Source organism: Xenopus tropicalis, chromosome 4 (assembly GCF_000004195.4).
Source record: "Xenopus tropicalis strain Nigerian chromosome 4, UCB_Xtro_10.0, whole genome shotgun sequence".
NCBI lineage: Eukaryota > Metazoa > Chordata > Amphibia > Anura > Pipidae > Xenopus > Xenopus tropicalis.
This window is the reverse complement of record NC_030680.2, coordinates 96,172,196-96,195,508: the sequence shown is the minus strand read 5'-3', so window position 1 is coordinate 96,195,508 and position 23,313 is coordinate 96,172,196. Positions and strand designations below refer to the sequence as shown.

The following is a 23,313-nucleotide window of genomic DNA, read 5'->3' as shown; positions in this document are numbered from 1 at the left end:
CATTGCCTTTCCATCAGTTTTCTTCTGTTTTTCTTGGTCTTGGATAATCCTTTTCCTTTCATTTTCATTTTTTGGTGTAATAAAATATATACTTTTGTATTTTTTTTATTAGTAATGAAAACAATGACTGGTTTCTTAAATGAAAGGAATAAGCAGAACATATTTAGCCCTTAGGGCCAGAACTAGGGGCCTCTGCTGCATGCCTTGTGCATTTGACAGAAACTTTAAGGAGACATATTTTTATACCTGCCTGACGGTCTCTGATATCTACTGGCAGGAAATGTTTCCCACTCCTCCATGCAGTTATTTCAGCTGTGCAACATTTGAGGGTTTCTTGAACAAGTTCTTCTTATTAATAAATAAGCGACCACTCAGAAACTGATAAATAAGCCAATGAGTGTCTGAGGATTACATAATTCAGGTTCCCCAGATCCTCTCTAACAATATTCTAAGCATTTGTTCCAGATCTGGGGCACCTTGGCATTTGAGTTAGTGATGAATGTAAGGATGTACGTATTTTTCTACATGCAAAATATGCATCTACATTTCAATGGCAATGGACTGCAAAATGTAAATGGTGCATTGTTATATCACCTTTATCAGTATTGTTAAAAATATCAAATATCTGTATGTTAAAAAAAAAGTCTTTTAAGTTACTTTAGTTGTCTGCAATACAAAGCAGGGCCGACAGTCCTTGTGCATGTCCGTCTTTAGTGCAGGAAAATAACTCATTTATACAAATGTAATACTCCCACTGAAGCAACTATGGAGTGGGTAAATGTGCAGTCTAAAGCTGGCCATACTTGTAACAATTTTTCCTTCCTTGGCGACTAATTTCAGCATTATCTGACAAAACCCGTAAGGTAACGTAAGGTTAGTGGGCACCGAACGATCCTACATCTAGCAATTTTCTATACAATATCCGTCAGAAAATCAGTCGGGCAGGTTTTCATCATTAACAATGAAATTTGCCCATTGTCCTGCTGTTTGCAGGCCCAAGCAGGTAGTTTTCCTAGCTGCAACTAGACGATATCGCTTGAAATGGTTGTTTCATTGTTGGACAAATCGTACTTTTAAACGATTGTTTCAGGATAAGTTTGGTCACATCATAACGAAAGGATCTTTTTTTGACGTGTATGCCCTTTTTAACAGAGCTTCATTTTTATCAGTATCCCAAGCTCTTTGCATTATTATCCCCAGAAGGTAATACAGATGGAGTGGACTTTATCAATGAATGTTGAATGCTGGTGTTGTGTTATCTGTATACTTGCCCACACTACAACTTCCCATTTATAGATACTAAATGATATCTGCTTTTGAGATACCAAGATACTAAATGATTCCTTCCTATCAAAGTTGATACCACTAACATGATGGTTACAGAACTCTTGCATCTGTGTGTATGGGTGTGTTGCTGGCAGGTTTTGCACCATGCGGGGGCTAGTTATGCCATGAGGCAAGGTGACAACTTTGGATATGTAGCTGTTTCTAACAGAGGGAGTGACAATTCTGTGTAGTTGACATTTCCAGCACATACATTAGTCATCCATATTTGTGGGTAATGTAATGTGGTTCTGTCCCAGATGCTCTTTACATTTTTGATGCTTTGGACAGTGTAAACCATTTGAGCTCATGGTGGACTTCAAAGCAAATGCATCTGGGCATTTGAATTAAAAGGTTGGTTCACCTTCAGGTTAACTTTTAGAATGTTATAGAATGGCCTATTCTTGACAACTTTTCATATGGTCTTCATTTTTTATAGTTTTTGAATCATTTGCTTTCCTTTTATGACTCTTTCCAGCTTTTAAATGGGGGATCACAGGCAGACTTACAATACTGTTGATCTGCGAGGCTACCATTTAATTGTTATTGTTACTTTTTATTACTCACCTTCTTTATTCATATTCCCTTATCTCTTTCAAACCATTGCCTGGTTGCTAGTAAAGTTGGACCCTAGCAACCAGATAGATGCTGAAACTCCAAACTGGAGAGCTGCTGAACAAAAAGCTAAATTTGAACAGTGGGACAGTTGAATAGTAGAATCAAGCAGCATGTTGCTCACTAACCCCTTGGATGCTGCTCTCAATGTCTGCAAAGCAGGTGCTAATTTTTGAATTTCTGGCTTGGTGGCAAGTTTTGGTTGATAGGCTGATAGTGTGCATAGTGCCTCCCAAATAGCCAATCACAGCCCTTATTTGGCACCCCCATGAGCTTTTATGATGCTTGTGTTGCTCCCCACATTGTTAACCTCCTACTGGGGTCTCTCAGTGAAGCTTTGATAGTATAATATGTACTGTATATTCTACAGCAGGGGTAGGGAACCTATGGCTCGGGAGCCAGATGTGGCTCTTTTGATGGCTGCATCTGGCTCGCTGCCAAATCTTTAATAAAAAAAATAATGGGGGGCGTGGCCTGTGCTTGGTGGATAGAAGACATGTTCTAAGCCTTAGAACACGTCTTCTATTCGTCGAGTAAAGGCCACGCCCTCCTCTGCATCGCATCTGGCATCCTTGGGACCCACCCTACCTTGCCCCGCAGCATCCGCGGACTACACATACAGGTTAGTTAACCAAGGAAGAGGAGGGATTTGGCAGATACAAATAGAAACTGCTTTCCCCTAAAATAACATTTACAAATAACAGACACAGTTCTAGCGAGTGGAAAGTTGCTTAGAATGGTGTATTTTTTCCAATACAAAATGTTTTGCCCATTCCCCTTAACAATAATGGCTTCTGGATGGTATTGTTTGCGCTGCTAACAATAGCACCCAGGTAAATGTGTATATAACGGGTGCACCAAACTGAGCGTCACTTTAATGAAGTTGGCATACCATTAGGACCCAAGCAACATTGTCAGTCTAAAGATGGTGGGGGGGTTGCTATAGTTACCTGCATTTTGCCAGTGTTAATAGCATCAACTTATGAACTATCAGTTTGGCAGAAACACTGTTACTAGAACTTTTTAGCCATGAAATAACCTGGTGTCATTACTGACAATTGTACAACCTACTGTGTGTTAGAATAAGGCTAGAAATATTGTACCACAAGATGCTCCACATGGGACCCACTGAAATGCAGCAGTGGCTCACTTTCAACAATGTGGACACTACAGCTAAACACCAGAGTGCTTTATCTTTCAGCTTTTCAGATATTGACTTAATGTTTGCTGTTCATTCAAGTAAACAAGCCTCCATTGCACTCAAAGGATCCCATCTCATCTCCCTGCCATTCCTCTCAATCTCTTCTTTCCCGCTGCTCTTTCTCTCAGAGGACCCACCAGGGGTCCTGTCTCTTCTGTATATAATTGTCTAAAAAGCACCAAAGAAAATCTTGAAAAATATGGAACAGTTTACCATATGCACTGGACTTAAAGTAGCATGGAGCAGCTCTAGAACAGCAACAAGACTTGTCCCTGGCAGTCATGAAATATTTAGCAGGAATTGAGGTTACATGGTTCTCATCCCTTAAAGGAACAGTAACACCAAAAAATGAAAGTGTATAAAAGTAACTAAAATATAATGTGCTGCTCCCCTGCACTGGTAAAAGTTGTGTGTTTACTTCAGAAAGTCTATTATAATTTATATAAATAAGCTGCTATGTAGCCATGGAGGCAGCCATTCAAAGGAGAAAAGGCACAGGCACATAGCAGATAACAGATAAGTTCTGTAGAATACAATAGTGTTTTATCTGTTATCTGCTATGTAACCTGTGCCCTTTCTCCTTTTTTCCAGCTTGAATGGCTGCCCCCGTGGCTACACAGCAGCTTATTATATAAATTATAGTAGTGTTACTGTAGCAAACACACCAGTTTTACCAGTGCAGGGCAACAGTGCATTATATTTTTATTACTTTAAAGCTCTTTCATTTTTTGAAGTTACTGTTCCTTTAAGTCAATGCCCTTTTTTATACAAGACAGCACTTTATTTGCTTTAGTAGCTACAGAATGACACTGCCTGGAATTAGACAACTTGTTACCTACCAAAACCCCTAGATCCTTCTCCATTAAAGGACATGTAAACCCCACACACAAAAATTTAATCAGTGAACAGCCTCTTTGAAATCTTTCAATACCTGCCACACTGGTTGCCCAGAGGTTAATAGTAAGGCTGCAACATCTCCTTAATAACTTAGATTTGCTTTAGAAAAATGTGATGGTGCTGGCAAATGGAGGGGATATATGCAGTACAAATAATGCCATTTGGGTGGGAGAGACGTGCCCAACTGATATACATTGTAGGCAAATGTAGGCTTTACATGTCCTTTAAGGATCCCCCAACACACTACCATTTAGTGTATAACTTGCATTTACATCATTTTGCATAACTTTGCACTTTTCAACATTGAACCTCATTTTCCAGTTTGCTGCCCAGTTTTCCAATTTAATAAAATCACTCTGCAAAGCGGCAGCATCCTGCATGGAACTTATAGTTTTGCACAATTTAGTGTCATCAGCAAAAATAGAAACAGTACTGTCTATGCCCTCCTCCAGGTCATTAATAAACAAGTTAAAAAGCAAAGGACCAAGGACTGACCCCTGCGGTACTCCACTAACCACACTGGCCCAATTAGAAAATGTTCCATTTACCACCACTCTTTGTACTCTATCCTTCAGCCAGTTCTCTATCCAATTACAAATATTATGTTCTAGGCCAATATTCCTCAATGCGATCATTAACTTTCTGCGTGGTACTGTATCAAATGCTTTGATCTATTACACATAAAACCATCCTGTCACAAACTTAGTGTTGTGATTTGCAATTTAATCAAGTACTCTAACCCTTATTACCACTTCCACTGGTGTCAGACTAACAGGTCTATAGTTCTCAAACAGCAGTAACCGGAAGGTAGGGGCTTTTTAAAAGTGCATTTGAAAGATGCCTCATTTTCTTTCCAGCATTTTGTAAATGAATGCCTTAGTTCAGCTAGTTACAGACTGAGCATATTTTGTGACTCAGCAGCAAAAAGTTGGGGTAAAGGGAAAGATTTTTTTCCTAGGCATGTCAAACAACAAAGCTGTGATGCCTCTGGGTTCATATATAAGCAGAAAATAGAAGCTACACACTTTTAGTTCCCCTTCCTTTACCAGTCATCTCGGAAATAAGGGCTTCACCATTTATTTGGGCACGGGAGCTAACCTGTACTCAAGCACATATATATAGGTTCAAATCCTGACATATTTTGGCCTGGTGTAGGAAACTTACATTTAAAGACATACTATGAATTTATTCACTTTGCAACTGGCCCTCATTTTTTTCAGTTTTTATTTAAATTATCTGCATTTTTGTTACACAGCTACCACACTTGGAATTGGAATTTTAACAGCTAAATGGTATCTAGGGTTCAATTACCCTTAAAAGTGAATGCAACACGCTGCATAAAGAAGACCACTTGAAAAGCTGCTTAAACCATCTTCAACATAATACGTTTCATTTAAGGGTGAACTTCCCCTTGAAAAAAAAAAAAGCTACTTGGTTTGGGCTGTATATGCAGCATTATGGTTTTTCCAGACTAGCTCCTCTTGCCGCCCAGCCATACATGTTGCTGTTAAACACCTGCTGAAAGGACCAGAGTACTGAAGGATGGTGCTTTGCCAGAGAAAGCTGCTCTAAGAGGACCGAGAGGCTGAACATACACAACCTTTTTGAAGTATTTATTGAGAATAGTCCACTGATGTAGAGGTAGTGTACTGTGCTCTTATTTCAGCTCTAAAGTATAAATTAAAAGCATTGCAGTGTCATTGTTTTTATATCTCAGAGATACTTTGTTTTAATCCGGTACTGAACTAGCAGAACCCTTTGAAAGACTTGATGGAGATACAGTTTATACAGGAAAAAAAAATAAAAGAAGAAACACATACTGTAGTGATAAACATAAAAAGGGTGATTAACCACTCATAAGCCAGACATGCATTCAGTTCCATGTGCTATGGGTACATCTTACTGAAGGGGTTAAAATACATAAATATATGCATAATCTATGACTTCTCAATTTGAATACAGGTTTTTCAGTATCAGCGGACATTCTGCTACTGGTTCGTGGTTAAATGCTGTACGATTCTCTTTGCACACACATATCCATCTGAATACACTTCATACATAAAAGGCATTTGCATACAGAGAAAATGTTCCAATTTACAGAGCCAGAAGGCCATGAATTCCATTTCAAATGGAAGGAATTATAATAATAATAATTACTAATAATAATAATAATAATAAAAAGGTGCAAATTATTCTCCCTCTTTAGAGGGCCCAGAAGGCCAGGCCTTAACGTGCTTCGGCGCCTCTGCAAACAAGGGGGTGAAACTACTAGTGTGCCAGTTTTCTAAAATGTGAAAAGCAAATTCTTTCCAGAAGTTAGAAATAGTTACGCTCCTCTGACATCAAGTGTCTTGATCCAATGCATGTGCTTCTGGGAAACACCAGGAGTACACATGAGTCTGATAAAATGTCATCAAGTTCAACATTTCTCCAGTGACTGGAAAATAAGAATTCAACTGCCGTTCTGTGCTTCTTTCAGTAACTTGGACCTGAATATCCTCCCTGAAAGCTATATGCTGCAACTTACTGTAATGGCAGCCATACAGACTTCAGCATCTAACATCCATTAGAGAAGATGGAGGAGTGTAGTGTTCGATCCCCAAGGATATACAGTCTCACTGCCCCTTATACATAAACACACTAACAGACTTTTAAAGCATAACAAGAGCGGTGTGCACGAGAATTCATGGTGAGAGGAAACAAGAATAATGGCAGAAGTACTTTAGAGGCCACAATTCAAGGGCGACACACATAGGGGGTAGATTGACACTACTTTCAAGTGCATATTTCCATATATCCAGTAAGCTGCGGTATTAAACTGCGGGCCAAGGTTGCCACAAACTACTTCCTAGGTGTCCTTCCAATGTAATATACTGTTAATTTTTTTTTTTTGACTGCCAGTTGATAAGACATTGTATAGACCTTTGTGCATTTTTCTAAATCTTATCCTTTGGCTCTTTGGGCTCAGAAGACCAAGGAAGAGAGAATCCCTCTAGAAGTAATGGTCTTTGTTCTGTGTGCCAGGCCCTCTAGGGTTTAATTAGTCTCATAGGAAGAGAGCAATGCTGCATCCACTGGTTCCATGCAGGAAGGGCAAGTAAATGATCTCATTAGCCAGTCGTCTATACAGTCCATATGGTAAATATGCATGCAGGGTAGAAATCGGATCGGATCACCATATACAAAGTCCATCATACAGATTACACATCTGGAAAAAAAGCAAAATAGGAATCACTATATGCTGCAAAATGTATGTTTAGGTGCATATACATAGGTAATACAAACACCCTTAATAACTTGTAACGTGCCCTTAAAGGAGAAGGAAAGGTAAAAATCACTGGGGGTGCCAAATGTTAGGCCTACCTTGTACCCTGGGCTGGTGCCCCTGTTAGGAGGAAACTGCACCAGCCCGGGGTACCTGCAGCGAGCACTTCCTCTTCCTTATTTCTTCTGAATTCCGGGGCCAGCGCATGCGCAGTAGAGTGAAAAAGGTGACTTTTGGCCTTTCAATCAACTGCACATGCGCAAGTGTGCGAAGACAGGCGAAGAAAGAGGAAAACACTCGCTGCAGCTACCCAGGCTGGTGCCATTTTCTCCTAACAGAAACACCAGCCCGGGGAAAAAGGTAAGCAATTAAAGTCACTGGGAAATGCCTAACATTTTGGCACTTCCCCAGTGACTTTCCTTCCTTTCCTTCTCCTTTAAGAAAATGGGGCTGCAAGACTCCAATGTGTGTGTGTTCTTAAAAATAATGCACCCCCTACCATTAAAGGGAAACTATTTTGAAATTATAATATAGCATCATCATACTAAAATAATAAAGTTGCTCTTCACTATCCTCTGTTAGCATCTGTCTGTGTTTATGTAGGAGATGGGAGTCTGATTTTGATTTTGACAGTTGTACACCGACATATAGACATTGATTGACAGGTGTAACACAGCCTTTTAGGGGGGCTCCAATTGCCCAGAATATGTGTTAGAGCTCACATAAAAATCACCTTAAATCCTGTCTCTCTTGTGGCTGTGTCAGTTATTTTGTTAGATACAGTTTGTGCTGGAATAAGTTATCTGTGAGAGCTCTAATACATCTGGCAAAAAAGGGAGCCACCTCCTCCAAAAAAAGATATATTAGACCTAACTGTCAAACAAAATCAGACTTTTCATTGTTGTGATAGTTCCACTTGAAATATAAGCATATAAAGCAGTCTCATGTCTTATTGCCATTATGAACTAATGATAATTCTAATCTCATTTTACTTTTCAAACAAGTGATATATTAATGCTAAATAGGTCTGTACACTTGCTTACTTTAGGGAAATGTGCCCTGATTTAACCTAGCTCTCTATTAACTATTTCTTCATAATATTTTATAAGCCACTGCCACAAAGGATTTAAATATCTGAATTTTGACTATAACTTTACTTTTTGCATGTCTTTTAGACTGTAGCCTCTAATGAGCAGGAACTGCCTTACCTCCAGTGTTACTCTTTATGTTTAAATGTAGATACCCTTCTACTATTGTACAGTGTATAAATATTTGTTAAAAAGCAGTTTGAATACTAACAGGCAATGACTATGCTATTCAGTACACTGCACTTTACAGCAATGCTATGTAAATACATCTGCATTCCACAACCCACACAAAGTAAATGACAAGGATGTCAAACCTACTTCATTGCCATCAACTGTTTGCCCTAGCTATGCTGAAATTTCAGACCTTTAGGGGAGGCCTCCGCAAACGCTGATTGCATTTAAAACAATGTAAAAATGTGCTTGATGAAAACATTCTAGTCTATAATATAGTATCAAACACCAAAAACTTTGTGTGCCAATGGAATGCAAAGAATGGTTACCAACATTATAAAAATTGCAGGTGGCCAGTGCAGTCTGTGTGAATGTCTGTCATTTGAAAATAAGGCTAATAGCAAATATGTTGTTTTCAGGGCACACACAGAGCAGATTTGGGTAAGGAAATGCTAACATGCATTTTGGTGCAAAATCGACTCTGTATGTCTGTTGAAGGGCAGGTTCTGCGCCTGACAGTATATACATTTTTATGAGGTTGCAGGGGATGTGAGACAAAGGCTGAACTTCAAAGCTTTTTTTGTTCTTTAGTTAAAATTATTACTGAAAATCTGTTTTATAGCTACTGGTCTTTTTTCTGACAGTGAGGGATAGTAAAGGACCACTAACACCAAAAATAAAATTACTAATCTGACCAGATATGCTATATTTTTTAAACTTAAAACATTTTCTCTGTAAACATAATCCATGTTAATCATGGCTGTTATCTGTGCTAAACAATATTTTATGGCAGAGGAAGAATTGGCCTAGAGGTTAAGTGCTCAGCCTTTAATGTGGGATGTTTGAGACCCTGGCACAATTCACTGGGGCAACTAACTTAAACTCCTTTTGTCCCAGCATTCTTAGTGTGCCTACAATGGCTGCCTTTCTGTAAAAGTGCTATATAAATGATTACCATTTCCCATATGTTGTCCAAATTAAGCATAATTATTTGCACTGTGTTTAGTGGAACTTTAGATACATTTTTATACATCTTAAAGTCCTAGCCAGAAAAACAGGTAAAGGTATTAAAAAAAAATAACGTGCTCTCTAAGGTACTGTATTGTTCAGAGGTGTAGAGAAAGTGCTGTATGCAAATGCCAATTCTAAGGTACTTGATTGGTGCCTGCTGTTACTGAGCATTAGAGGACTCACTCTCTAATCTTTTTTTCAGATCCATCTCTTCCAGGATCATAAACTCCTTTAGGCAGGTGCTGTATAAGTCCTATCCTCTGTGCTATCCTTATCTGTTCCTCCTCAGTGAGCTGTGTTGCTAGGCGGGTCTGGCTTGGAGTGGGGTGGTACACTGGGACCGGTGCTTGTTCCTAGAAACAAAACAAGATCACAGGATGAAGGACATATACCTTTATTTATAAAGCCCTACCAGGATACACAGCACTGTATAATTTTACAATATAGGAACATACACACAGGGATTACAGTATTATAATAAACAATAGTAAATAAGTAAATAAGGAAGAAAATCCTTACCCTGTAAAGCTTACAATCTAAAGTAAAGAGAGCTTAGTGGATTTGGTGCATCTCTAGTTTCTAGAAGTGAATGCTGTTTATGCAGAGGGACATGGTAGCCCTATTTAAGTATAACAGGAAACAATGCACTACACTCCAGTAGCCCATAGAGGAGCAATTCAGCAACTGATCTTCAGTTGCACAGGAAAGCGCACTTTAGCATCGCCTATATTCCATGCTCCTCTACCCACCCCAGGGTTGCGATAAACTGAGCCAAACCAACTCTATTAACATTACTAACATGTATTTACCAAGCACCAATATTTTTAGCAAAGCTGTTTAATATATTATAAAAACAACGCAAAAACACATAGAATTAGTACATATTTATAAGGCTGATGGTCTATGGGGAGATTAGTCTCAGCTATCGTGGGCTACTAATCTCCCTGAAATACTTTCCCACTGCCAATAAAGAAAATCACTGGTGGGAAGGTGTACATGTCACTTTATTTTCTGAAGTCGCAAGAAAGTTTCACTCTATTGCCAGTGGAAAGGCATTTTGGGAGATTAGTCGCCTGTGGTAGCAGAGATTAACTGTGGGCGACTAATCTCGCCCTGGGCCATTGCCCTACAGCACCAACTTATACTGCACAATAAATAGGTTCATACACTGAACAAACATTACATACAAAAATACATTTTGAATTTTTCAAGCTGTTTTCAACTTCTATCAGTTACTGTTTGTTTTGTACATAAACCTGTATGTTCAGTGTATACACCCATTTATTGTACAGCTCTGCAGAATATGTTGGCACGTTATAAATTTGTGATGATAATTATATTAGAGCACATTATAGAATAATAGAATAAGGGATCTTTTTCACACAGAAAATAAAAAACAAGAGGCAAGGTTTTGCACAATATTCGGTGCGTGTACGTTGGATCGTCGAGATGACCCATATTGCAAAAGCCCTGAATATTGGTCGTCTCCTCGATTGGGAGAGACAAAAGATTTTGAACGGGCGCCTTTGAAGGCGCCTGAGCAAAATCGGTGTTGAGGGCAGAACCGTTAGATTGGGGTAGAATTCCTATTGTTCCTACCTCCATACCCGACGATTCAGCATTGAACGTCAGTGGAGGGTACGAACGTCCAATGGTCACAGGAAAGATTGTAACTATTATGTGTATAACAGTGGAGTTGATGATTTTGATTTAGTATATAGTGTGTGTATATTGTTATTTATGACAGTGTATAGACAGGTCAGTATGTGTAAATATAAGCACTAGGGGTAATTTTGAGGAACTGAACTTGATAGACTTTTGCCTGATTTACTATGTAAACGATAAAAAAGCTAAACAGGACCCTGCTCAAAACAGATTACAAACTCTTGACTGATCAAAAGGATATTGTTATGTACAAACATAATCTTTACTATAAAAATCAGTAATTTGCACTTTCAGCAGAAATAAAAAAAAAAAAAAAAAAAAAGCATATAGAAATTTTTATTTTTTATATTTAACCTTAAAACTAAAGAAAACAGACACTGTTTTTTTTAGTTTCCCCTCTGCCCCTTGAATTAAAGGTGAAATTGGACATTTAAAGCAAGCTTAAGGTGGCCATACACGTGGCGATCTGCCGATGTTTCGTACGACCATCGGTCGCATGAAACATCGTAAGATCCGCCACACACCATTCAGGGCTGAATCGGCAGGTAAGGAGGTAGAAACAATAGGATTTCTACCTCCTTCTGCCGATTCAGCTCTGAAGGGAGAATTTTGGTCAGGCGCCTTCTATGGCGCCCGATCAAAATTTTCAAACTGGTCCGATCGGCGAGTCGTCCGATATCAGCAGCTTCCTGCGATATCGGTCGACTCGCCGACATGCCATACACGCACCGATTATCGTACGAAACGAGGTTTCGTACGATAATATCAGTGCGTGTATGGCCACCTTTAATCTAATAAATATAACCTGTAATATAATTAATTATTTTACCATTTCTGAAATAAACAAGCTACTCTTCACTATTCCTGTGTTTCAGGTAACTGTGTATGAACCCATTATTCTGAAAGACAGTTAGCTGTCATAAATTGCCTAGGCAAAGGGAGCACACACCAAACAACTTGTAATTTGACTTCAGAGACAAACAGAATATAAAATTGTTTATATTTAGAAAGTTCCCAATTTCAATGCAGCATAGCTATTTTTCAATTTGTGCAATAGTTCCCCTTAAACCTGAGGCAAGTCGCCGAAAATACCTCACGAGGCAACATCGGCAATTTGCCGAAATCACCTGTGCCATCCCACCGGCGACTTACATTTTCGCCGGTGGGATGGTAGTTCGGGGAGATTAGTCGCCCGTGACAGGGGAGATTTGTCGCAGGCGACTAATCTCCCCGTGTGCCAGAGCCCTTAGCAGCTGATGTAAACGTGTCTGCTCATCCTGTCAACAGAACAATAAACAGATAAGGGGATAACAGCTCCCCTGACACCTCTCTAAAGGAAGCACATGCCAGAACTGATAGGATCTCAATGTCTGTCTGCTGTTACCAGCGCTCTGTTTTAGGGCAATGTGGAACATGGTGTTGTGTTGCCTACAGGAGAGGCAATATCCCATGGACAACAACATTTCCAAACATACCTTGAAAGACAGAAGAAAACATTTTTAATATGCCACAATCTGACAATCATAAAATTTCACATTTTCCCATGATTACGCATCGCTGCACATAAAATATTTTACATGCAGTTATGCTTACCCTTATCGATTAGTTATTTTAGACCCTTTATTGCCTGTGGCTTATAGTCCATTCTTAAAGGAGAAGGAAAAGCTAAGTCACTTGGGGGTGCCAAAATGTTAGGCACCCCCAAGTGACTTGAATCGCTTACCTTTTACCCCGGGCTGGTGCCCCTGTACAGAGAGAACAGCACCAGCCCGGGGTAGCTGCATCGCTTCCTACTTCCTTCTTCGCCACGTGCGCATGCGCAGTAGAGTGAAAAGCCGAACTTTAACAGAGAAGTCAGCTTTTTCACTCTACTGCGCATGCGCCTGACTCACAGTCAAGGCTTAACGAAGGCGGAAGGAGGAAGTGCATCGCCCCAGGTGCCCCGGGCTGGTGCAGTTTTCTCCTAATAGGGGCACCAGCCCGGGGTACAAGGTAAGCGATTCAAGTCACTTGGGGGTGCTTAACATTTTAGCACCCCCAAGTGACTTAGCCTTTCCTTCCCCTTTAAGAGGTTTATCCGCTGCCTGTCTCTGTGCTCCCCTGTAACAGTGTTTTTCAAATTCTGCTCCCAACCCTTAACCCAAAAACCCCCAACCAGTGCAAAAAAAAAAAAAAAAAAAAAGCTGCTCACTATCTGTCAATACCACGGTACTAAGGACTGCCTAAAGTGTCATTTATAGTTACATGGGGAGAATATTGTTATTAGCACCACCCTCCCTGGAATGGTTGCGGTATGCAGTATGGGGTTTGCTTAGAATAGTCCATAAATTGCCTTGTTAGCTAATGTTGCACCCTCAGGACTGTCAGAATGGAACGGCTGAGGCAGCAGCTGGGTGATGCCGTTAATGCAGATTCTGCAAGCGCAAGATAATGTATAATGAACTAAGATGGCTGAACATACACAGTTATTGAAAACTTTCTATATAGCAGAGCAGAATGAATCATTCATAAAGAACACAATGTAAAAACATAAAAAACATCACATTTATAAATTTAAGCTGTTGGGTGACTATGGTGGTATGTCAAAAAGATGCCTGAAAATGCAATGTGTTCTTTCGGTTGTCTGGGTGCCACATTCTTAGCTGTATTAAAATTTACATTACTTTCAGATACAACTGTATGTGGCAAATGCATTAAACTCTGTGTGTGTGTGTGTGTGTGTGTGACGTAAGCTGGCACTAAATAAACAGAATATTTCTTGGTAATGTTAGGCTTGCAGCAGCCAGTAATAGCTCTGACAAACACCATTAAGAGAGGAATGTTTATGAGGCAGACAGGAGAGATTCCTCCCCGGCCAGCTGTCTCCTGAGGGGGTGCCAGTTGCTGCTGTCTCACACCATTACATCACCAGGATGCTGAAACACATGCTGCAAAAGAGGATTGGGCTTTTATATCCCTTACAGCTCTAACTCACTGGTGTAAACTAAAGGTTTATAAAGGAAAACAGCCTTTCAAATAACATACAACAAAAACAGAAAGGCCGTCAGTTATTTTAAACTGTAATTTATTTTTAGCTGGCTGAAAAAAATACAAAACACTGTTGCCCTGCACTGGTAAAAGTTGTGTGTTTGCTTCAGAAAGACCAATATTGTTTATATAAATACGCTGCTATGTAGCCATGGGGGCAGCCATTCAAGATGGAAAAAAAGGAGAGAATACAATGGGAATCTACACAGATTACCTGTTATCAGATATGTAACCTGTGCCTTTTCACCTTTTCTCAATTTGAATGGCTGCCCCCATGGCTACACAGCAGCTCTGTTTATATAAACTATAGTAGAGTTTCTAAAACAAACACACAACTTTTAGGGCTCTGGCACACAGGGAGATTAGTCCCCAAACGCCATCCCACTGGCGATAATGTAAATCGCTGGTGGGATGGCATACGCGGTGCCGTGATTTCCCCAAAATTGCAGAAGTTGCCTTGAGAGGAAACTTCCGCGATGCGCCGCGTATGTCATCCCACCAGCGATTTAAATGGCATTTCGGGGAGATTAGTCGCCCGTGACAAGGGAGATTTGTCGCGGGCGACTAATCTCCCCGTGTGCCAGAGCCTTTACTAGTGTGGGGTAATAGAACATAATATATGAATTACTTTGATACACTCATTTTTATGCTATTGCTGTTCCTTTAATCATTGATTGCTTGCTTTGGATACTACCCAGGAGCAAATTTACCCAATGTCTATAAGGGCAGTGACAGATGGGGAGATTAGTCACCACGCAGGCAACTAATCTCCCTGCAATGCCATCCCACCGGCTAGAATGTAAATCACCGGTGGGATGTCCCGAAGTTGACCAAAGTTGTCTTGAGAGGAAACCAGATGATGACTAGCTAAGGCACATATGACCCTGATCTTATTATGTCTGTAACACTAGAGGACTTGTCACCACATGGCATAATAACTTTATCTGAGCCTCAGCGTCCATACAGTCTTAAGGTGGCCATACATGTTACAATAACGATCTTTCCTGCAACCATAGGTCGCAAGAAAGATCTGTTGTAACCTCCACTAACATTTAGGGCTGAATCATCAGATATAGAGGTAGAAACAATAGGAATTCTACCCCTATCTAATGATTCAGCCCTAAACGCAGCTTTTGTTCAGGTGCCAGATATGACTCTACTATTAGAGATCATCTTATAAAAGATGGGGCATGTAGACAAATGGAGAGACAATGCTGTCTTGGTTGGGTACAGTGCAGCTCATAAATACACCATGTATGCAGTCATAACATTTGATAAATCCAAATACTATTAGTAAGCGCAGAAAGTTTTATACAGTGCAGTATGGTGTGCACCACCTAACATAACACCATAACATTTAATCACTCCTGCAAACAGTTACAATGGTGATCACATCCAAACAACCCAACCTCTGCTCAGAAAATTGTCAGATAAGTTATAAAATCCACACACATATGGTCATGGACCAGATGGATGAATAGATTTCACCTGCCTGACCCAATCAATTGGAAAGCCACTGAACACTGGTATTCAACTTGAAATGCCTGTGTATGTTGCAAAGAACTGTAAAAATAAAATGAATTTGCCCAGAAAACTTGTTAGCACCATCCAGTTGTTCCATGTCCTGCTGGCAGCATTCCTAGGCTGCTGAAGGAGAGCCGGTGGCAGTGAGCATTTTGCTGCCTCACTTACGGAATTGCCACCCAAAATCTGCCTACCTGCACTCATAGTGCTGCATAAAGTATCTTCACTCTGCCAGCCAGTGGACTCACATCGCAGGGAGGAGCAGGCAACGATCATTACAAGCCCCTTCATTGATTGGATTGGCTAAATTGCATCAGCCAATTAGATCATGTGCACTTGCAGCAGAGATCAATGTCTCCGCTTTGCCAAGGCTGCTGGGAAAACTGGAATGATGTAGGCAGGACCTTAGCCAGGGGTCCGCCAATCTCCATGACTTAGGGGCACATTTACTAACCCACGAACGGGCCGAATGCGTCCGATTGCGGTTTTTTCGTAATGATCAGTATTTTGCGACTTTTTCATTACCAATACGATTTTTACGAGTTTTTCGTAGCCATTCCGAAAGTTGCGATTTTTTCGTAGCGTTAAAACTTGCGCGAAACGTCGCGTTTTTTAAGTTTTAACGCTACGAAAAAAGCGCAACTTTTCGCGCAAGTTTTAACGCTACGAAAAAATCGCGGTTTTTCGCGCAAATCGTATTGGTAACGAAGTCGCGATAATTTCCGAAAAGTCGTAAAGGCGCCAAAAAAATCGCAAAAAATACGAAAAAGTCGCAAAATGTTCGTTTTCCAATCGGAATTTTTCCAATTCGGTCGGAATTCGTGTCTTAGTAAATCAGCCCCTTAGTGGAAAGACCGGAGATCTATATTTTGAAAACAATCCTTTTTTTTTTTTTTTTAATTAAACCAAATTGCAAATATAATGTAAATTACTCTATCCTTATTTTTTTGAAACAGTAATAAAGGCAACATACCCCTTTAACGTGTGTCTTTTTTCTGCTATTCACACTCTTTTGTTCCTTTTCTTTTGCAGTTTTTAAATCTTTTTTTTTTATTTCCATTTTTCCATTGCTGACCTAATGTCATTTCTTATGTCAAATTAAATCTTATTCTCTAGTCCACAAATCAACACTGCTAACTTTAAATGTATACACATTGCATTTTCTTTTTCCTTCCATTATCCTAATCTCCTTCACCTTTCCATTTGAAGGTTCTAGTAACAGCCTGTATTTTCTCTTTGGGCAAACGCCTGCAAAGGTTAGGATAAAATCATCACTCATTCTACCTCCTTCACCTCCTTCCTAGCTGCCAGTCACACTGCCTGCAGTTACGGTTGTACTTCTTCTTTGCAGTTTGATTCTGACAAGAGGCTGGAATTCACTTTCTTCCATCTGAGTTCTATTTGTGAAAATCCAACTGCCAATAATTAAAAAGGATCCTGAGGAAAGCATGACAATGCTGCCAGGCTGGGGACCGACAACCATTAAAAATTTTTTTTTATGTTGGCCCACACCTAGTAACCCATAGCCATCAGATGCTCCTTTTTAACAGCTGACTAGTAAATGCTACTTGCCAATTGGTTTGCTAAACAAGTAGCAAACTTTTTTTATTTGAAACCTTTTATTAACATTACTCCCTAAGGCCCATAGTACAAGTTGTATTCACCACCTGCATTTTTCAGATGGCAGAGAAGCATTTGCATGTGGCTTTGTAGTCTGCCATTTATTTAAATGGAATGTGCCTGGAATGGAATGCATGTTTTCTGAGTGCATCTCCCTATCACAGCGAGCATCAGGTGCTTTCATCCCAGTATAAGGCAGACTGCAAAGCCAGGTTCAGGGACTTCTCTGCCTGTTAAAAACAAGCACAGTGTGCCATAGGCGGTGTGTTCAACAGCAATTCTAGGGTGTCTGTGGGCAGTGTGGCCACAGGCAGATGCCAGGAATGCTGTGGGCTGTATTTATGATTGTAATAGATATTTTTAAAAGCAAATAGATCCTTATCTGCATTTTATTAAAGTTTACATAAATGCTTAGCATTTCTCCATTTTTGCCTTTTTGAATGGCAATTGATCCAGTTGTGTTTACTACATCCCCCACTGGAATACAGTCTTGTAATCTTTTCATAATCTTTATCCACAGGATTACCAAAGAGGGATAGAACCAATGCTGATCTGACCTCTTTTCGAATGTACCAATATTTTGTCTATATGCAGTCAGAAATAATAAAAATCCCTTTCGCTAAATATTATTTGCTATTTTTATGGTCATGAGATTTATTCTGAGAAGCATAAACAACATGTTTCAATATTGAAAGCTACTGCAAAAATGAGTTCTTATCTTTACTTATTATCGTTAGAACTATAAGCTTAAGCATAAAGCCTCTTATATGTCAATGCAAAGCTGGCTGGATGAAGTTCGAGTTTAGGGACAACCAACCTATTTGGCTGTGTGAAGATCAAGGAGAGGAAAATTGCCCACATATTGTAAAATTGCCCCCCACAGGTAGATGGGTAAGTGGCACTGACCTGATCACTCACATAGCATGGAAGTGCAAGCCTGGATAGTTCTGGAATAACTGATGAATAATAAACCAACAGAAAGGAAAAACACCTCAGTCTGGTTTTCCATTTTGGCCAATATACTCGGCTACCTCAAACACGTTTACTCAAATCACTTACCCTACATTAATACTTTCTACATGTACAAATGACAGCACATCTACATCTCCCCTCCTCACTTGGATCTGGCCAAACTGCAGGCCTGGATCTACCTAAATATTCAAGCAGTGAGCAAAAATTATGAGATTCATGTTCTAGCTCTATGGCCTTTAAAAGGAAAACAATCCCCCTGAATGAATACTTTATCAACATTTAGGGGCAGATTTACTAAGACACGAATGATCCGAGCATATTTTCGCCGAATTTCTCGTTGCGCAACCTTTTTGATGCCTGCGCAACTTTTTTGGACACTTGCGCAAAAAAAATCTGAAATGGTTTCCCGCTGTTTACAATTGTTCGGTACAAAAATTTTGGATCGCCAATACGATATTATTGTGACTAATACGATTTTTTTGTGATATTTCCGATCTTCAGAAATTTTCGTATCCAATCCGAATTTATCCCATTCGCAATTCGAACTCGTGATTTCATGAATGTGCCCCTTAGTTTGTATTATGTTATGCGACCTAAGAATATTGCCAAACTGGAATATATATCCGTAAATATTACCCTTTGACAGGAAATAATGCAGCTCTAACGGTAACAGGAAGTAGTGTGGAAGCAAAAGACAGAACTCTGCATTAATTGGCTGATGTGGCCTAGCATGTATGTGTGCATTGGCTTGTTTGTGTGCATCATGTATGATCCCGAGGGCGGCCTTTAATTCTTAAAATGGAAATTTTCTATTTAGGAGTACCCAATAGCACATACTACTAAAATGATATAAATTATATATACACACATACACACAAACATATATATATATATATATATATATATATATATATATATATATATATATATATATATATATATTATTATTTTTAGTTTCTGAATTATTTGCCATCTTCTAACTCCTTGTAGCCTTTAGGGCTGTGACACACGGGGAGCTTAGTTGCGTCGCGACAAATCTCCGTTGTCGCGGGCGACTAATCTCCCCCCAATGCCATCCCACCGGCTAAAATGTAAATCGTTGGAAGGTTGGCATACGCGGCGCCACAATTTGCCAAAGTTTCCTCTCAAGGCAACAACTAATCTCCCTGTTTGTCACGGCCCTTAAATGGTAGCCAGAAAACTATAGCTTTGTGAAGCTACATTTTTATTGATTTTATAACTTATATTTCTATTCAGGTCCTCTTCTATTCAATTCCTGTATCTCATTCAAACCACTCCCTGGTTGCTAGGGTAATTTGGACCCTAGCAAACTGATAGCTTGTGAAACTCCAAACTGCAAAGCTGCTAAACAAACACTGCAGTAATAAAAAAACTACAAATTATAAAAAAATAAAAAGACTAAGTGCAAACTGCCCTGGAATATCACTCTCTACATCATACTAAAAGTTAACTCAAAGGTGAACAAAACCCCTTTAACTTATGGGGTGGGGATGCATAAAAGAAAAGCTGATGATTGACAAAAATAGTTTTTTCACATAAAAGCCCTTCTGAGGGTCAGACTGCTCACAACAGGAAGGCAGAAACAGCCTCAGAGTCGATAAGTCTGGATTTGGCTGCCATCAACTGTCAATATAAATACAGGAAGCGTGTAATCACTGTTGACAAAACAAAAGTACAATTCTAGTGACATCATTAGCTGATTCATACCATATAAACAGGGCAAAATGCCCGTGTGTAAGAGCCCTTAAAGGAAAACATACAGTCTTGTACCATGTGCAACTGAGCTGTCACACAACCTTTTCAACGGATGAAAGGCAGCGGATCAGCTTTGCTCATCTGACATATATACACCAGGGGAGAAAAATGACCTGGGTGCTCAAGAAACAAACGCTGTTAGTAGAATGAACAATACTGTAGATAAAAAGACCCTCAGAGAAAAACAAGATCATTTCACAGTATCTGTACTGCATGGAGTATTTTACTGACAATGGCAGTTCCAATAGTACTTATTACTTTGCGGTTGATTTGCTATCACAAAGTCATTGCTCTATGTGTACTCTTACTTTTACTGTTCCTTTGCAAATAAAAAAAGTAAAGTTATGCACATTAAAGGAACAGTAACATCAAAATTTAAAGTGCTTTAAAGTAATTTGAATGTACTGTTGCCCTGCATCAGTGTTTACTTCAGAAACACTACTATATTTTATATGAATAAGCTGCTGTTTAGCCAAGGGGGCAGCAGCCATGTAAGCTGAAAACACAGCTTCTGTTATCTGCTATGTAACCTTCACCATTCTGCCCTATTTCAATTTGTATAGCTACCCCCATGGCTACAGAGCAGCTTTGTTTATATAAACTATAACAGTGTGTCTAAACAAACACACAGCTGTTACCACTGCAGGACAACAAAGTATTTTAATTACTTTGATATATTTTTGGTGTTACTGTTCCTTTAACTGAAGGCAGCTGTTGCACTTGTACAAGAAATAAGCTGAGCAGACAGTGACATCCCAATTTTGATCATAACAAAGGCAGCAGCCTCTCTCAGACAGCCATTGGACTTCATGGCCTACACCCAAACACAAGTGATATGCCGACCTCAGGGTCAGCTCCCACATGGCTAATGTGTTACTGACAAACCCTAGCTTTCCAACTCATTCAGCTCCCCATGAAAACTAAAAACAGTAGTTTCATATCTACACCTTATGGCCAGAAGTATCAAGAAAACTATAAAAAAAAAAATAAAAAAAAAACACCTTGTCAGTGTTAAAGGGGATTTAAACACAAAAAAAGTGAATTGATGTAAATGTAAGCAGTGGTCATCTGATGACAAGTTCTCGGGTCTCAAAACCGACTTAAAGGATTAACCAAGTTCCTGTGAAAAAGTAAAAAACAAAAAAACTAGTCTATTTTCATCTAAAACGGGTGTCGTTACAAGGAATGAGTTTGGCTATTCTTTAACAGTTCAGCCGTGTACGGTCCTGCACGTGAAAACAAAAAATGGTGGCTTCTCCAGTCAATATTAAATTGAGAAGGCGGGAAAATCATGTCAGACAGGATGATATAGGTCCCCATATCACTGAATGGAGAAAAGATCAGAAAAACGTCATCAGTTAAAACACTGCAGAACTTTTCCCACTGAAGTAATGCAATTTGCCCTTCTTTGAAGATTATGTTGCAAAAATGTGCAACCTACATTTTAGGTAATAGCCTTCCATACATGGTAACAGCCAGTATTTCCTATTCATATCAATAAGCAGAAGTGTAAAGAGGGAAGAGATGGGGTGAGATGCCATGATGTTTTTCTCAAAAAAAAGGGGGGCCTTTTCTATACAGGAGCTTCAAAGAGCTGGCGTATCCTTGTATCGTGTTTGGTGCAGCGCCGCTGTCACAAAGATGGCATCAACTCTGCGTTACTGAAAACACATCTGGGTCAAGCCAGCACTGTGGTTCACATACCAGAAAAAAATAACTTCCTGCTCTGCTTACAGGTTGAAGCAGAAAAAGTTCATTTTCTATAAGGCACAGTATATACCAACACACCACTGCCATAGGGAAGAGATCCAAAATATTTCGCATTTTCACCTTTACACTGGGCGAACAAATACTACTCAGCCAGCTAAAGCTACTAATAAGTCTTTGCTTATGTGATTCAAAGATATAGGCCCGCAGGACACAGTAAAAGAATTGTATAAATGTATGCCCACTGTATATTATACCCCCAGTACACACTAGTGTCTAATAAATATATATATATATATATATATATATATATATATATATATATATATATATATATACACACACACACACACACACTAAGGGAAAGCTCCACAAAATATAAATACAGCACAATAATCAAGCAACCACCTAGTATACAAAACACAGCTTAGACTCCCATTATTGTTATGCCTTTTTATATATACTCATACTCACATTTATATATACTCATACTTTACATATACTCAGAAACCAACTTCTCCATTTTGGCCCATCAGCACCAGTGGATTTCCCAAGGCAGTAACTGCCCAACCTATTATTTCCAGATGAGGCACAACTAGAGCCCTGTGAGATGAATGAGGTGAGAATCCTTGCTGCATTCCCAGCAGGTAACATCACACAGGTTATTATGGGCTGCTTGCTTGTATGCAGTCCCTGGGTAACAATGCAGCTTCACTGGCCCTACATTGTTTGCTTACAGAAATGTTGGTATCCCTGTTCTTTCCCAAGCACGGAGTAGTAGTGACAGATTGGGACACAAAGTAAAGGCGGTAGTGGAACAGCCCCAATGGTACAACCCTGCTTTGTCCCTTAGCGGTGTGGCCTTACCGCCAGCAACTAATCCCTCCTGGGGCTCAAGCCGAGTGAGGGCTGCAAGACTCGCCTGACTGTTCCCCGCCGCCCGAGTAGCCAGCCTGCCATCCCGCCATGCACATCCCAGCTGGCTATACACGTACATACACAGCTCTCCTTACCTGGTATGGGGGAGGCGGCTCCTGGTCCCCGTCGTTCCCGTCCCCATAGCTCGCACGGTCAGACTGCGACTCATGCAGCAGGGAGATATCATCAGAAGTCGGGGACTTGAGGCAATTGCCCATCCTGCCTGGGGGCTTCTTAGCTCTGGCCTCCCCTTCGGCTTTTCACTGGTCACTTCTAAAGGCCTTCCCGCAGGCCTTCACACCTTTAGGACGTTGCCAGCTCACTGCACCCTGACTAAGTACAGTGCAAGCGATATCAATGGCTGCTCACCCTCCGCGAATCGACGAACCCTCCTCCGCCATCACTAAGCACAGCGGTCACAGACGGACCGTGACATCACCGCCAGCCGAGAGACCCCGCCTCCAGTGTTTGTGTCTGGATGGGCGGGGCCAGGGGCGGGGAACACGCTCCTACAAACCCTTGTGAGAACTGAA

General features: G+C 40.1%; 1 protein-coding gene across 1 annotated transcript; it reads right to left on the bottom strand.

Moving 5' to 3' along the window:
• Positions 1 to 5,739: 5,739 nt before the first annotated feature.
• Positions 5,740 to 23,093, bottom strand: rnf11 (ring finger protein 11). Its single transcript, NM_001016437.2, is given in 3 exon segments — positions 5,740 to 7,244; positions 9,755 to 9,924; positions 22,876 to 23,093. Coding segments are annotated over 3 exon segments (465 nt in total). The 5' UTR covers positions 22,999 to 23,093; the 3' UTR covers positions 5,740 to 7,072.
• Between the last annotated feature and the right edge of the window lie 220 nt (positions 23,094 to 23,313).